The 16,417-nt window shown below is 45.3% G+C and overlaps 2 protein-coding genes across 3 annotated transcripts; both read right to left on the bottom strand.

The window, feature by feature from the left end:
• Nucleotides 1–10,226: 10,226 nt before the first annotated feature.
• Nucleotides 10,227–12,269, bottom strand: LOC120651575 (60S ribosomal export protein NMD3-like). The gene has a single exon (XM_039929107.1). The coding sequence runs from the start codon at nt 12,099–12,101 to the stop codon at nt 10,524–10,526; it is 1,578 nt and encodes a 525-aa protein (XP_039785041.1). The 5' UTR covers nt 12,102–12,269; the 3' UTR covers nt 10,227–10,523.
• Nucleotides 12,270–12,486: 217 nt separating this feature from the next.
• LOC120651576 (armadillo repeat-containing protein 7-like) lies at nt 12,487–15,597 on the bottom strand. Of its 2 annotated transcripts, XM_039929109.1 has the most exons (8): nt 14,864–15,597; nt 14,649–14,780; nt 14,483–14,519; nt 13,846–13,919; nt 13,645–13,738; nt 13,468–13,550; nt 13,193–13,367; nt 12,487–13,094 (listed from the first exon to the last, which is right to left on the bottom strand). In XM_039929109.1, exons 2-7 carry the CDS (start codon nt 14,718–14,720, stop codon nt 13,200–13,202), a joined length of 528 nt encoding a protein of 175 aa, XP_039785043.1. In that variant the 5' UTR covers nt 14,721–14,780; nt 14,864–15,597; the 3' UTR covers nt 12,487–13,094; nt 13,193–13,199. The 2 variants fall into 2 exon arrangements, with proteins under 2 accessions (XP_039785043.1, XP_039785042.1); XM_039929108.1 differs by having other exon boundaries at nt 14,649–15,594.
• Between the last annotated feature and the right edge of the window lie 820 nt (nt 15,598–16,417).

The raw sequence follows: 16,417 nt of genomic DNA, 5'->3' as shown, positions 1-16,417 counted from the left end.
AAATTAGAGCAAAAACTATTTAGAAACTGAAGATCAACCTGTAAGGAAAATTGTATACCTTAGAACAAGGAATCCAACAAATTTTAGTTTGCGTTTTTTTGATTTTTCTATGATTTACTATGATTTTCCAAAGTTCACTATTTTTGAAACTAAAAAGGAAATGAACTTTTGCAGTTAGACCCCTGTAAAGATTTGGGATTTGCAGAAATACCCCTGGCCGGAGCCAGGAACAGAGGAGGCGGCGGGCGGCCGGATTCCGGCGGCTCCGATCGCCGACGGCGAGGTCCCCGGGGTGGAATCGCAAGAGGATAGGGGGAGCTACCTAGGGATGTGCTCAGATGGGTTTGGGGAGGCCAGAAGGAGGCTCGCCGACATGAGCGGCGTCTCGCCGGCGGTGGCGAACGGCGTCGGTGGCGCTCCGGCGGCTCGGAGCGATGGCGAGCGGGCCGGGAAGCTTCACGAGAGCGACGGGAAACCGTTCCCGGTGTTGGTTGGAGTCGAGGAAGGGTGGAAGGGGGTCCTCCACGGCGAGCTGCGGGCGGCGGCGCACCTGCTCTTGCGGAGGCTGGGCTAGGGGCGTCGGGGAGGGGTGACGCAACAGCCAGCGGGGCGGGCTCATCCGACGCGCGCGGTGGTGTGGCAGGGGTGGCTGACGGCGTGGCGGCGAGTGAGGCGGCCCGCGGCGTGCGCGTGGCAGGGGTGCGGCGAGCACGCGGCGACGGCGTTAGCTCGCGAGCAGGGGAGGCCGCATGGTCTGGACGGCGCGGTGGGCTCAGCTCGTGGCCGCAGTGACCACGGCTCAGAGCTCGCGCACACGAGAAGATAGAGACGAGGAAGCGAGTGAGGGACAGACGGCGCCGTGCACGACTTGGACACGGGAGCGTCCCGAAGCTTCGAGAGAGGAATGGTGAGGAGGATGACAGGTGGAGCCCAGGTGTCAACTCCAAATTTGGATAAAATTTGTTTAAATGTTTGTGAATTTGCAATTCCGTTTGGAATTTGAAAATCATTTCAAAACCAAAATAAATATTTCAAGCTTTTGTTCACTTTTACCAATTCAAAGGAAATTTTTAAACCAAACCAAACTTTAGACCTCTATACTTTGAAATTTGAAAAACAAAAATTAACTAACGTCCAATTGCTTGAAAATGTAAAAAGACCCTACATATGAAAAGAAAATTAAGTTTGACCAAATTTTAAACAAATTGGAACTCGTCATTTCATGTATTTTAAAAAATGCTAATAGTTTTAGGTAGTGGTTTTATTCCTACATAATTAGTGCTAATGATTACGATAAACACAAGATTAACCCTAATTAGAGACAAGTAACACCTGGGGTGTTACAGTGTAGGTGGCGGAAAACTCATGCTTGATACCCACTTCATCGCACCATTCTTCAATCTTCATATTCTTGAACTCGGTGCCGTTGTCACTCCGGATCTTCACAATTGGGGAGTTGTACTCCCTTTGAGCTCTTCTTGCAAATGTCTTGAAGACTTCCGGAGTTTCACTCTTATCGCCTAGAAACATGACCCAAGTGTAACGTGAAAAATCATCAACAATTACTAGGCAATAGAGGTTACCACCAACGCTCTTGTATGTGGTTGGACCAAACAGATCCATGTGAAGTAGCTCGAGCGGCTTGGAGGTAGACAACATTATCTTGATGGGATGATGTGTTGCAACTTGCTTTCCGGCTTAACATGCACTACATAGTTTGTTCTTGTCAAAGATGACATCCTTCAAGCCGGTGATCATCCCTCTCTTGTGGGCTTTCTTGAGGTTGCTCATGCCAATATGAGCAATTCTTCTATGCCAAAGCCACCCAAGAGACGACTTGGTGAAGAGGCATGTCATGGGGCTTGTTTGCTTTGAAGAGAAATCCACCAAGTAAATATTGTCATGCCTAAACCCTGTGAATACCAAAGATTTATCTTCTTCAAAGGTTACTACAACACCATTCTTGTCAAAGGTACACTTTAGTCCAAGATCACATAATTGAGCAATTGAAATAAGATTAAAACTAAGTGATTCTACAAATAAGACATTAGAAATGGATAAATCTTTAGAAATTGCTATTATACCCAAATCTAAAACTTTCCCCCTTGAGTTATCACCATAGGTGATATGTTCATGATCGCCGGGGTCTTCAAAAGAGGTGAACATGCTATAATTGCCGGTCATGTGTTGAGAGCAACCGCTATCAAGTGCCCAATGTTTTCCACCGGCTTTGTAGTTCACCTACACAAATTAGAATCATTTTTGAGTTTTTGGAACCCAAACGAGCTTTGAGCCTTGCACATGTGTGACAAGAGCTTTGGGGACCCAAAGTTACTTGGGGAGCTTCTTCTTTGCTTCCTTTGTGATATTGTCAATGAATTTGGCCTTCACCTTGCCTTTTAACTTACTCAAAAGAAAATGGTTATTTTGATGTATAGATGAGTAATTTTTAGGTAAAGTAGGGAGAGGACGTGATGGCAAGGGACACTCCCTAGTGTGGTGCCCGGTGACTTGGCAATGTTGACAATATGATCCAACTTCTTTAATGAAGCTAGTCTTTATCTCCGGAGAAGAAGTGGTGCCTTGGTTTGGCATCGGAAATGAACCAAGACCTCTCTTGCCATAGTCACGAGCATTGTTAAAGAGAATTTCCTTGTGGATGTATTCTCCTCGTGAGAGTTTCTCCACACTACTCTTGAGGCTTGCCACTTGATCCATCAATTCCTTTTCCCTAGAGAGAGCAAGCTAGGGTAAGACATTAGTAGCATTTGCATCAATGAGTAGGTCATCACATGAAGTAGAAGCATTGACCTTTTCAATATTTTCATTGATAGAGTTCTCAAGACTCGGGTCAATTGCTTCATAGGAAAACTCAAGCTCTTGATATTTGTGAGCCAACTCCCTATGCTCTTGCTTGAGTTTCTTGTGGCTCTTTTCAACTTGCTTAGCAAGTGCAAGTGACTCATTGTGCTCTTTAAACAAGTCATTGTACTTGTCAAGCAAATCGGAGTGAGCTAACTCTAGCTTGGCATGAGTGCTCTCAAGGTGCTTGACCTTGCCCTTTTCCCTCTTGATGACGGATGTATACTCATTGATGAGGTTAGCAAATTCATTTGGATCAAGCTCATCATCACTATCACTATCACTATCCTCTTCACATACCTTTATGTTACCTTTTGCCATGAGGGACATAGGAGGTGGAGGTAGCAATGGTTCTTCATTTGTGAGAGCAATGGTGACGATATCTTCTTCATCACTTGATGAGACATCGGTCACCTATTTTTTTTTTCCACCAAGAAGCTTCTCTTGGTGTTGCCTTTCTTCTTTGGGAAGAGCTTGGTCTTTTTCTCATGGCTCTTCTTCTTCCCATATTTCTTGTTCTTGATCTTCATCTCATCTTCTTTATCATCGCTCGAATCATGACGATGCTTGTTCTTGCTTTCTTTCTTTCTTTTGTCCGGCTTGGGGCAATTTGGAGAGATGTGACCCTTTTCTCCACAATTATAGCAAGTTTTGCTCTTGGAATCTCCCCTTGATCGGAACATCTTTCTTTTAGGGTCAAAATTGTAACCACTCTTGTTGATCTTGTCGCTCAAGCGTGTGAACTTTCTCATCATGAGGGCAAGTTCTCCATCATCATCTTCATCATCGGATGTGCTTTCTTGATAATGATCTTCATCTCTTGGGTTTGATTCTTGCTTGATCATCTTGAGCTTGTGGTGCTTGTTGACCTTGGTCTTGAGAGCGATTGATTTGCTTAAAGTTGGCTCTTCGTACATACCAAGAATACCCATTTCATGAGCGCGAATTTCGCTCACAAGCTCTCCCACTTCCATCGTATCAAGATTCTCCTTTTGAAGCATAGCATTGATGATGTTGTACTTGGGCTTCGGAAGGAGCATGAGTATCTTGCGGTTGATGGAGCCACTGTCAATTTTAGATATTTCAAGCGCATTAATGTCCTTGACAATGACATTTAAGCGAGAATATATATCATTGCAATTTTCATGAGCTAGCATTTTAAAAGAATCATACTTAGCTCTAAACAAGTGATATTTTTGCTCACGAACTTTGGTGGAGCCTTCATGAATTTCAATAAGCTCCTTCCAAATATCACTTGTCAAGTCCATGCCATTAACTCTAGCAAAGACTTCCTCACTAATGGCTTCGAAAATTGCATTTCTAGCCTTAGCATTCCACTTGAGTTGTTCCGAGGTGGGAGTTCCGGTGAACCCGGTCTTTGTTGCTAACCACACTTCGGGGACAATCGCATCAAGGTATGCGGCTATACGAACTTTTCAATAAGCAAAGTTCTTGCCCTCGAAGTGAGGAGACGAACCACCCATCTTGGCCATAGCTCTAGGCGGCGAAGCCTAATGATCCAAATGAGCAACGAGGATCTGATACCAATTATAAGGATCGATGGACCGAGAGGAGGGTGAATTGGGCATTTTTCAAATTTTTAAAACAAAATAAAGCAACCTTAACCTATGCAATGCTAGTAAGGCTCAATTCACCAACCGGCTAACCAAGCAACCTACACAAACTATAAAAGATACAAGCAAGGTAGAGCTAATTTATGATCTCTAGGGTCAAGCACATGAATAAATTGCATGAAAGTAAGTGCTTGAATGTAAAGAGTTGGCAAGAGACGACCGGATTTTTTCTCGTGGTGTCGATGTGTTGGCACACACCCCTAATCCACATTGTGACACTCACTAAGAGTCTTGTCACCTCCCATGTCACCAAGACGAGGGCGTTCACTAAGAGTCTCCATTCACCATCCCGGCGTGGTGGAGCTCAAGCCACGTACAATCTTCTTCGGGCTCCCACAATCAACTTGGCAAGCTCCGCAAGAAGCACCTCAATCACCAAGATCGCCTAGGTGATGCCAAATACCAAGAGTAACAAGCTAGGGCCTTCACTTGAGCAAGAACCTATCACCAAGAATGGATGCACACAAGCTTCTCTATACTCAAGTCCTTAGCCTTGCTTCTTGGATGATTGAATGATACAAATGAGTGGAATGTGAAGCTCAAGGTGGCTCTCAACAAGAGAATGAGTGTATGAGTGTTGCCTGGTGTCAAGAGACTGTAAAATGACCCATTGGAGGGGTATATATAGGCAGCTCACGCGGATAGAGCCGTTGGAGAAAAGCTGCCAGAAAAAGTACTCAACGCCGGTTAATCCGACGGCCCTCCAAAAGTCATCGTCGGTTCAACCGATGAATGTAAACTGCCCATTTGATATACTAGCCATTACAGCTCCTGCAATTTAACTGACGTATCATCAGTTTAACCGTTGAGTGTAGTTGTCGACTGATCATCTGAAAAACCAACTCTCTGGACAACTGCACCGACGCTAACTCAAATCCTTCGTCGGTTTAACCGGTGAGTGTAAGCCTGAAAACCTCTGAAAAACTGACTCTCTGGACAACTGAATCGACATTAATTTTAAACATCATCGGTTAATCCGGTGAACACTGTGTCCAGACTTCAGCAACTGCGTTTAACCGACGTATAGAAAATTGATGTCGTCGGTTAAACCGGTGATAAGACTTTTTCTTGATTTTGCTTTTTCTAATCTGAGTCTTGAATGAAATCCAAATATTCTTGAGATATGAGCTGAATAGCACTTGTTTGAGCTTCCAAGAACCTGAGTGACCAATGTGTGCATCCATTTTTTTGATTGACCATGTCCATGCTCAAGTTACTTGGCCTTAACCCCTCTTAATAGTGCGACCTCTACAAAACTATAAAACCTATACTAACCTAAGTGTCCTTCTCAACCTTGCGACACTTAGGACTAGAAAGATCCTTAGTCTTGTTATATACTTGAAATGAATATCGAGATCGCCTTTTTGAATAATGAAATTTAGGGGCCTCTTTAACATATGATCCAATGAGCGATAAGATTTCATTAAGCTGCACAAACTCATTAGTCACAATAATGGTTATCATTAATCACCGAAACATACCTTGAGGGCCTAGATGCTTTCACCCGCAAAGCATGGATGGAAGGGAGGGGAAGCGGCATAGAGGAAGCTGCGGGCGGCAATAGCTCACCTAGAGATACTCCTGGGAGTGGATTGAAATCCACGACCCAATCAGCAATGTCCAACTAAAATCCTGCTGATACAACATTGGCATCCAGTCAAATTAACTACTATCCAATCCAGTCCAATCCACCATTGCCAAAATCCAAATCCATCCAATCGCTGTCCATATATATATATATACTAATAGAAGTATGCTGAGCGGAGCTTTTCAAACAAGCAAGGTCCACAGGCAGCCAAAGTAAAAGGTACTCCGGGTCATTAAAAAGTATTTCTAACATACACAGGTGACTGGTGTTCCAACCCATTATAAAGAATCTCTTGTGAATACAAGCAAAACATAAATAAGTTATGGATTGAGCTAAACCTAATAAAACAAGAATAGGCACTCTAATCATAAATAAAACCTGTAGGTCGCATAGACCATCTCTGTCCACTTGCTAGGCTAAAAAACCAAGAATGTTCTCCCAGGCTGAATCCAAAACTTGCAGAATCTTGAAAAAGAGCATTAACTCATCACCTAATCCACCATGATCCCTGCACCAAATTACATCGATTAGGCATTGTTAAATAGTACAAACACCAAAACATTGTTAGGTTAATAGTTGAAAGTGACAAAAAAATAAATAAATCACAGAAACATTATGAGGCATCAATCACTCATTAACAGATACTAATCTGCAAGCTAAGCAAGAACAAAAGTAACAGCACATGCAACTAAAATGGTCCAGATATGACACAAAAATTAGATGACTAGTATTCTTCGGAGTACTAACAAGCACTATGTTTTGAAGACCTGTCATTAACCAATAGAATAGCAACTAGAATTCAAATTTGCACAAGAAAATATGTTACCATCATCATCTTCATCATCTGAGAGGTACCCTTTAACCAATCTTTTACATATATTAGTGCTTCCACCGTTTCTGAACTTAGAGAACAGCGGTATTTGTCAATTACCATGCCGGCAGTGCTGAATGTTGATTCAGAGGCCACAGTTGATAATGGAATGGCCAAAAAGTCACGAGCCATCTTTGCTAGTATAGGATATTGGTCCTGATTTCTTTTCCACCACCTGAGAACATCAAATTCTTCTCCCTCCCTTAAAGGAACCAATGAATCTTCTAGATAAGTATCAACTTCTGACCTTCTTGAGCGATAAGGTCTACTTTTCTACTTGAACAGAGCAAATTCCAGTCCTAGCTTACGTTTTCCAGAAAGCGAAGACAACATACTTGCAGAACCACCAACTTTGGGTGAGGAAGAAATGTTACTTTGGGAACTCCTTTGCAGCATGCTCTCATAATGAGAATAATATTCTTTAAACCAGATAAGAGCATAATTTGCTTTTATATCAGCTCCTTCCTCTCCATACACTTTCATCAGGCAGTACTTCAAAAAAGTCAGCTTGTACCGTGGGTCCAGCAAGGATGCAACCAAAAGGACCTTGTTAGGTTCATCCCAATATTTGTCAAACTTGGTCTTCATGTCATCACACAACATTTTTAAGAATTTATCTCTTCTGTTTTTTTCATCAAGAAGTACTTCCCTTATCCCCCAAACCTCCTCAACATACCTGTGAGCACTTGGAGAATTATTCTGCGAGAAGACTTTGGTTATATCAGATAAATTTTTCAAAAACTTGCAGACTCTTTCTGTCAGGTTCCATTATTCAAGGTTGGGACTTTGAATGTTTTGTAGATCTGCATAGTGGGTCAATGCATCCTTATACTGAATAGCATGATACTTTGTATCTGTGTTGGAGGGGATAACATCACTTATCTCTAGTCTCCGCTAATGTAATTGAGGCATGCATGCTATGGATGAGCAGAGCAGTAGCAAAATGACGAGAGCACTAGGATGAACACGAGCCGAGCTAGCAAGATACTTACTGGTGCTGTGTCCAGTGGTGAAGCAAGAGACACAGAAGGACGCGGAGGGTAGCCGGGCGCCTTGCCACTGCTTCCGGATCTCGGCCAGCTGGTACCTTTTGGCCAGGTACCTTGCCGCATCCGGATCTTGGACGGGCGCCTTGCTGCGTCGAGGCCGGCTGCCTTGCAGGCAACAAGAGGCGTGGAGGCCGGGAGAGATGCGCGCGGCGGCTGGGGCTCGGGAGAGGATTTGCGTGCGGTGCGACGGCGGCGGTGGCCGGAACCCGTGAGAGGATGTGCGTGCGGCGCGGCGGCGGCGGGAGGGACCCGGAGAGAATGTGTGTGCTGCGCGGCGGCGGCTGCCGAGACCCGGAGTGGAGGTGCGTGCGGCGCGGCGGCAGCGGCGGGGGAGATGTGCGTGCTCCCCCTCGAGTCCAACTGCATATGGATTATTCTCTCTTTTTTTATCCAATAAGATCCAATCCTAAGTGATCTAATACAATGGATATCCATATCCAATTACATCCAAATTCAATAGAATTCATGGGCCAAAATCCAATTAGATTTGGATTTAGCCCAATCAATTCCAGAAGTACCTAGAGGGGAGAGAGGGAAGGGAGAGATGCTGGGAGGGACGGAGCCGCGAGAGAGCGTTGGCGGCGCTCGAGACTGCGCACGTGCGACAGAGATAGAGTGGCGGGGCAGGTTGCAAAAGAGCAGTGAAGGGCCACATGAGAGGAAGATGGGTCGCATGAGCTGCTAAAAGCTTGGGCCGGCCCATTTATTACTCCAGCTTCTTTCTTTTCTTCCTTTTTTTTCTTAATCCTACTTCTCTATCCTACTGTTTTGTCTATTGGTTAGGCATCGCCTTGCCTTATGCTTTAGTCTCTGTTTAGTTCCCTTCAAAATTCCAAAATTTTATAAGATTCCCCGTCACATTGAATTTTTCAACACACGCATAAAGTATTAAATGTAGCTAAACAAAATAACTAATTACACAGTTTATCTATAATTTGCGAGACGAATCTTTTAAGCCTAGTTAATCCATGACAGGACAACAGCTATCAAATACAAACGAAAGTGCTACAGTACTTTATACCCAAAAGTTTTGCATCTAAACAAGGCTTTAAGCGCAAGCGGTAGTCAGTCACCTCGCCTTACTGCTTTAAAAATCTGGATCTAGATATATGCTACGTTCATATAGGTAAAAAAGACGTGTATCTAAAATAGTCCAAACAACCTATAATTTGGAAGACAGAATAACAAAATATTTACTATGTTCAACAAATTATGTATCACACTTCACAAGTTTTCATACTTGCCACATCTTGCCAAAATTTTGTTTATTGACCTCAAAATTTCATTACATGCGTGAACTCACAATATATATAGCGCACTGCTGCAGCCTGCTGCAGCGGTACATTGTTTATTGACCTCAAAATTTCATACTTCACAAATTTCATATTAGGGAGCTGCTGCTACGCAGACCTGAGCATTTTGCGGGCTGGGCTCGGACAAGGTTGAAACAAGACTTCGTCTAGGGGTGGCGGTGGGTCATAGTCCTAGTTGTCGCTTTACAGCCCAACTTGACGCTTAGATTTTTTAGATCAAAATTGTATAAGATTAAAGCCCAATATTTTTAAAACCCGGTCCTTAGATTATCTATGCTAAATTTGACAGCCCGTTCCCCACTATTTTTCATCGTAGAAATAATCAATCTTGTATTCGGGCGGGTCCAATTCTTTTTCGAGCATGCAAATTTTATGTAACTACAAAAGCTAAAAACAACTAATAATTTGGGATGGAGGGAGTACACATGAGCAACTAGAGAATGACCAGTGAATTAAAAAAACAAACACGATAACAAATAGAAATTACTTGAGACTCAAATCACCCAACCCAGATACAGGATATTGGTTGAAACGTAGAGTATAGAGAGGGCATGCTTGATCCCAAGAAATTGTGAAATTGAAAATTAAGTACGAACACAGTGGATCACAGTTTCACAAGCAAACAGATCACAAAACTACACACACTGACAACAACAGAACAATTTAACTTACCATGCATATCAGTGGAAATATCTAGCCTAACAGAGGAAGTTAAAACTTTAGTAAGGAAAAAAGAACATATATATAGACAGATAAACACAATTCAGCAGTTCAGACCTTCGCTCAGCAGTTCAGCTATATATAGTATGATAAACAGATGAAGGACATCATAAATGATAACAAAATTATTATCAAGACACGATTGTTTTGCCCTCAGACACAAGATAGTGGCTGAAACTTGAGAAAACATTGACAAAATAAGTTGTAATATCAAAACTTTAGAACTTATGAAGCACTGTGTCAGTTGACAAGGGAAAACAGATTGATATACCCCCAATATAGGATAAAGGTTGAAATAATTTCAAGATGAACAAACGGCGAAATTCAAAATGTAACTTAAGCAACACCACCACTTTTTAACTTGTATCACTAACAAGCAAAATAACATATATGATAACTGACAGATGCAACTCAGACATTTAACCTGCAGTAAGCACCAACCCTTCTCACTGAGCAATGAAGAAGCAAAGTAGTCGACAATTTTGCTCATTCCGCCATCGCAGATTGAGTGTTGCCTGCAACAGCTTCATCCCCTTCATCCTCCTCATCATCACCAAGTGTCAAGTCCTCAATCAGCTCCTCAATTGGCACTGTAGGGACATCATCACCAACAGTTGATGCCATCTCTGACCTATAGTCCTCATTCTTGTACAGATTTATATTAAACCTCAAATCTGGGTCCTGCTCCAAATCCTTGAGGAAAGCCTCATACTCATCTAGCTTCCTCTCTTCCTCACCCTTGGCCTTGTTCCCAGCATCTTCCTCCACTGGCAACCTCTTCAGCTTCCATCGCCGTGTGCGTGGCCTCTTCTCATAGCTCTTCTTCACAAGAACCACCTCTGGTAAGCTGTACCTTGTCATAGCTGTGTCCATGTCATCATCATTCAGGTTTGCACCATAGAGATCATACCCAAGGGCAAGATCGCCGGGGTTCAGCAGGTGGCCAAGATGCGTCCTCACTGTAAAGATGGTGTCATTCTTCCCAAAATCTGACACCCGGGCAACCTGTGCATAAGCCAATTGATACCTAGACCCATCAATGGAAATTTCTGGCGATTCTTGCTCAATGTCCAGCACAATGTACTCCACGAGCTGCTTGCTAGTGAGAGCTGCTTTGAAGTTGTACACCCTGTACTTTTTCTCCTCCAGGTGGTGAACGCGCAGCGTGAGGGGATCAAGAAGAGCAATGGCATTTGTGACCTTGACACAGAGGACGAGCGGACCGAGGCCACCCATATCTCGGGAGGCCTGTGGGCTGAGCGCAATGAGGTCCTCGCGGCAGATGGGGCAGATCTCGACCGAAAATGTGTACTTGTAGTTGTAGACGCTGCTCTTGGTGTCGTGAGAGACGAGCTGCTTGGCTGTCTGAGTTTGGATAGGAGCGACGGTGGCGAGGAAGTCGACCAGGCGGGCGGCATGGGAGCGCGAGCCGAAGAAGAAGTCGAGGCCGCCGGGGGCCGCGGCGACGCGGATCGCAAGCGAAGCCTGGCCGTGCTTGAGGAGGAGCTGCTCGAGGTAGAGGAAAGTGCGGCGGTGGGGCACGTGCTGGCGGAGCTGGACGACGGCGACCCACTGGTCGGGGTTGGCCTGCGCGCGGGAGCAGGAGTCGCAGAGTCGGTCGTGGACGACGAACTCGACGGGGTGAGTCTGCTCGAGGACGACGCCGTGGAGCACCTCTCGGCGGAGGCGGAGCTTGAGGCGGAGGCGCTTGGAGTGGGGCTCGGAGAAGACGAACTCGGCGCCGGAGAGCGAGACGCGGAGCCGCGCCAGCGGGCGGTTGATGCGGCGGAGCAGGATCTGCATGAGCTCGGGGGACTCCGGGGTCGCGCGCAGCCAGGAGCGCGGCGGCTGGAGGTAGGAGGAGCAGTCGGGGCAGTAGACCACGGCGGCGTGGCGCGGGACGCCCTCGGTGATGTCGACGCGCGCGCGGAGGCAGCGCGCGCACATGTTGGCCGGGTTGGGCTGCATCGCCACGCCGCACATGCAGCAGAGGACCGTGCCCGCCGTCGCCGCCGGGACGAACATCCCGGCGCCCCCCGCCGGCGCGGCTGATCCGGGCATCATCCTGAAAGGATCCTCCGGCTGAACCAAAGGGAATTCGGTGCGAGGGATTGGATGGAGTGGAGAATTTTGCTAGGGTTTTGTAGTTGCGGCAGGGGAAGTAGGGGAAGGGAAGGGGGAGAAGAGGCGGTGGTGGTGGTGACGAATGCGATTACGGCCGCCTGGGCTTCCGAGTCAAGCAAGACTGCCGGATGTTATGGGCTTTTGGGCCTTTTCAGTTTGTTGGGCTGTAAAATCTAAGGAATCGAAAGCGAATTTTCGGTAGACAAACATCTTGATAGTTCATCCTGTTCTTTATGATAGGATCAACTCGTTAACACTTCAACTCTGCTGGTACCAGATAACAAAAATTGTTGCTAACAGAATTATCCCGTCCAGAAAGTTAATACGCACCAAACATGGGTATAGCATGACCTAACTTTATGAGAAGTTGATAAGAAAATCTGTTCACTACTTAGTTCATATCATCATATGAAGAAAACTCCCCTAGTACAAGTGTACAACTGCGTACAAGATCACTATGTCCCATCTGATCCTATCCAATATTTATGCTCAGCCATGGAAAACGGAAAATGAACTCCTTGACGCTACATTGCGGAGCCTTTAAATTACTGGTTCTGCCAGACACCGAAAAGGAAGAATAACTCACGACAGCTACATTGACTTCAGTGAGTATTCATTCGCTAGCGCAGGTGTCAAGCTGGCAATTCGAGAACAGAAGATGGTTGGTATCACCAAATTACTTGGACAGATAACTGAACTATAAGTATTGAAAACCAGGGAAATGTTCTTGCTGAAGAGCAGGAATTCGTTGTTCAGCCAGGCCTTATGGGCGTCGTTCTCTCACCGAGGAATAAGCTAGCTGCTTGACGAAGCATCAGATATGGATGCACAGCAGACTTCCAATTCTGGTCTTGAAGCCTCCTTCCATTTTACTCCCTCTTTCATAATGCTAATTTCTGTGTACATGCCATTCTGGCACCTTTTCATAGCACCCTGTCCACAAAAATGAAATCAGATGAATTTTATTGTTGCTTTAGTTCAAATGAGAAGAGCTAAAACAGTAAGCAGAGGACACATTCTGTAAGCTTTACCCGAAGGTCATGAGTCAACATGCTTCTCCAGGAAAGCATTAGCCATGTTGCTGAAGCTGGTGTTAACAGCTCCAGATGCATACTCTCTTATAATCCTAACTACATCAGGTTTCAGGATCTCTTTCTTTGTCGCAGGGTTGCATAGATAATACAAAGCTCCAAGTGCATAAGTCACCTGTTATATAACCATGGGAGGAAAACTGCAGACATGAGCAAAGGGGACAAAACCTGTCCAAAGAACAAAACCTCCTTTTGTTAGCTTCAGAAATACTCACAGTGTTCCGCACCGGGCTTGATAAGCATTGTATAACCAATGGGATTCCACCGCATTGAACAATGACTAAAGCATTTGCAGGATCTGCATGTGCATAGATGGAAGCACAAACTGTGAGTGCTTCACTGAATTCACATCAAATAAGAAATCATAGAGTCAAAAGTATTGTGTTGCTCACCAACACATGAGTTACATATTCCACCAATACCGAACTCGATAAGCCTTTCATTTGGCTCTGTAATGCAGTCCAAGAATAACTCAAGAACATTCAGCTGAGAAAGTAACAGTGATACCAAACAGTAAAGCTAAGTCAAGATTGACTTTACAGAAAAAATCTGCAATAAGTGTTTCAAAAGAAAAGTTTAGGAGAATCAAAAACCTGACGCATGAACGCATAATTAAAAGGGTCGTACGCGAAATTTGCCAAGTTTGCCACTATCTTCTCCTTAGACTCTAAAACAAGACAGATGAACTAAGTGAGTGCACAATTTAGCAACAAAAAGAACACATCATCTCCATAAGCTTCTCCTTTATAAATTCACCATGCGGGATAGTTTTTCAACCGTTTTCCATCTTGAGTAAACATAGTATCCTGAAAGTGTTGCTTTGGTTCAATTTTTGTGTTGCATATTTTCATTTTACCCTCTAGATCTTTGCAACTGCGGCATATCTTCATTAGGCTCACTAGATCTCCAATACAGATGCAATATGCTACTAACTGTCTAACAAATTCAGAAGTAAAATACTGATTCACTACTCATTAGCAAGATGCTTCTGACCAATTTGTGTAGTAGATTCTACTCCAATGAAACAACCAAGCAGTAGCAACAAAGCATCACATTTACATATGGAATTTAGGCTACAGTAAATCAAATTATACTAGTACAATAATTCACACTAAAACCAGTTGATGTCGAGACTTCTCCCTAAACTGACACTCAAGCTGCTAGAGAATTGCAAAGAAAACAAGCTGCACAGCAGCCTGTAAAAGAACCAAGTGTAAAGCAGCTACAAACCTTCATCCGTGGCGTTCTGGAACTGGGTCACAAGATCCTGGCCACGCTCAATCAAGCGGAACGGGTTAATCGACAAGAAACAGATTTGCAGGATAGATTCCAGCAAGAGGACCCGCTGGCACCAATCCCTGGGCAATAAAAGAAGGAAGGGAGGGATGGGACCGACCTGAAGGTACTTGTCCCGCGGAGTTCCGGAGCGGCCGGTGCGCTCGACCTGGCGCTGCGCGTTTGTGAACATAGATCTCCTCCAGACACAACCCCGTGGTTTCCCTTTGGAAGCCGCGACGACCTCCTTCTCCTGCCCACCACGGCAGGTCGCCGGCGAACCGTGAGGCAACGAGGCTCGAGGAGACCGGCCGGCAGCGCAAGCGAAGAACTCACCAGACTTTTTGTGTGGGCTTTCACTTTGGTATTATCTGGGACTGAGATGGGCTCGCCTCTTCCTGTATGGGCCTTGGTGTCATGGATTAGCTGATTTTTGATCCTCTGCCAAGTACAAGTACAAGCCCAAAGTGCCCAACCCACCCAAATTACTAACAAAAATATTATACATTTTTACTTCAAGAAGTTTGTCAGGGTGCTTGAAAGTAATCTGGAACAGCTGCACGGACGGATACGTGTATCGGTATCGGAAGGATACGGCGTGGATACGGCAATTTCCCAAACAACCCGATACGCGGATACGTTTTAACTTTCTTTAATAAATAATAATAGTGCATAATAAATTACAAAATAGATATTTTAGTTCAACATTAAAGGTCTATTACAGTCAATATTCTTGTGTAGCTGGTGCTTTTTGAAAATGGACAATAGTTGCATCTCCATAATATTTTTCCTCCACCAAGTTTAGGCTTCTCTAGAATGGTGACATGATCCCACAATGGAGCCCTAATATCAGTTATTTGTCTGGCCCCAGATCCAACACTAGAACTAGCAGCAGCACTAGCACTAGTAGCACTCAGATTTGGAGATGCCATACTGCTGAAATTGAAAGCTCTAATCAGGAAGATTGGTAGGAAACAAGAACAGGGGAAAGGAGAGAACAAGAACAGGGGACGAGCTCCTTTGCACCTTGAGCCGGGCGGAGGTCCTTTGCAGCAGCCAGGCGGGCGGAGGTTCACTGGTCCCTGCAACGGTGCAGCCGTGGGTCCGGCTTGTCGTCGCCGCGTGGGGAGCTCCTGGTCCTGGGGTCCTTGCGGCCGTGGCTCGTCGTCGCCGGCGAGGGCGAAGGCTTCTCCGGCGGGCGGCGGCCACGAGTGGCGGCGCGAGTCGCGCGTGGGGGAGCGGGACAAGCGGCTGCGCGTGGGGGAGTTGGGGGGGTAGGGCAACAGGGGCCCGTGGCTATGCGTGGGGGTATGCTCGTGGGCTGTAAGCTGGGTCGTATCCTACCAAATACGTATCGAATCTGCGGATACGGCCCAATACGGCCGAGCTCGCGGATACGCCCAGGATACGTATCCTTGGCGTATCCGTGGCGTATCCGTGTCGGATACGTATTGGATCCGTGTTTCTGAGATAGCCTTATTTGGTTAACATTGAATGGGGTTCTGTTGGCACTCCCTCACATACACACAACACCCTCTTGCTTGCAGGTGGAGGAAGAAGATGATTGGAAGGACTCAGGAAGAGCACACGAAGTGGAGCTGCTTAATCTGTGAGCTGCAGCTGCTCTCTCCTTTTATAGACACAAGTAGTCAAGGTGAGCATTTACAAGGTAAGACGCTATAGTGTTATGCAGCCTCTACCACTACTAGCTACTGCTGCTACTACTAGTCACTACTGCTACCATGCTGCCAACTGCAGCTGCTACTATACACAATAGTGTTTGCCGCCCAACATTGAAGAGGCATCCTTGACTGAGCAGGAGCAAGAGCCCCCTACCAGCGTAGAACCTAGACAAGCTAGAGCATGGGTAATTATCTAACAATTCTTCCC

This window comes from Panicum virgatum, chromosome 9K, assembly GCF_016808335.1.
Source record: "Panicum virgatum strain AP13 chromosome 9K, P.virgatum_v5, whole genome shotgun sequence".
Taxonomy (NCBI): domain Eukaryota; kingdom Viridiplantae; phylum Streptophyta; class Magnoliopsida; order Poales; family Poaceae; genus Panicum; species Panicum virgatum.
Note: the sequence above shows the minus strand (reverse complement) of the source record. Positions and strands in the feature narration are given on the sequence as shown.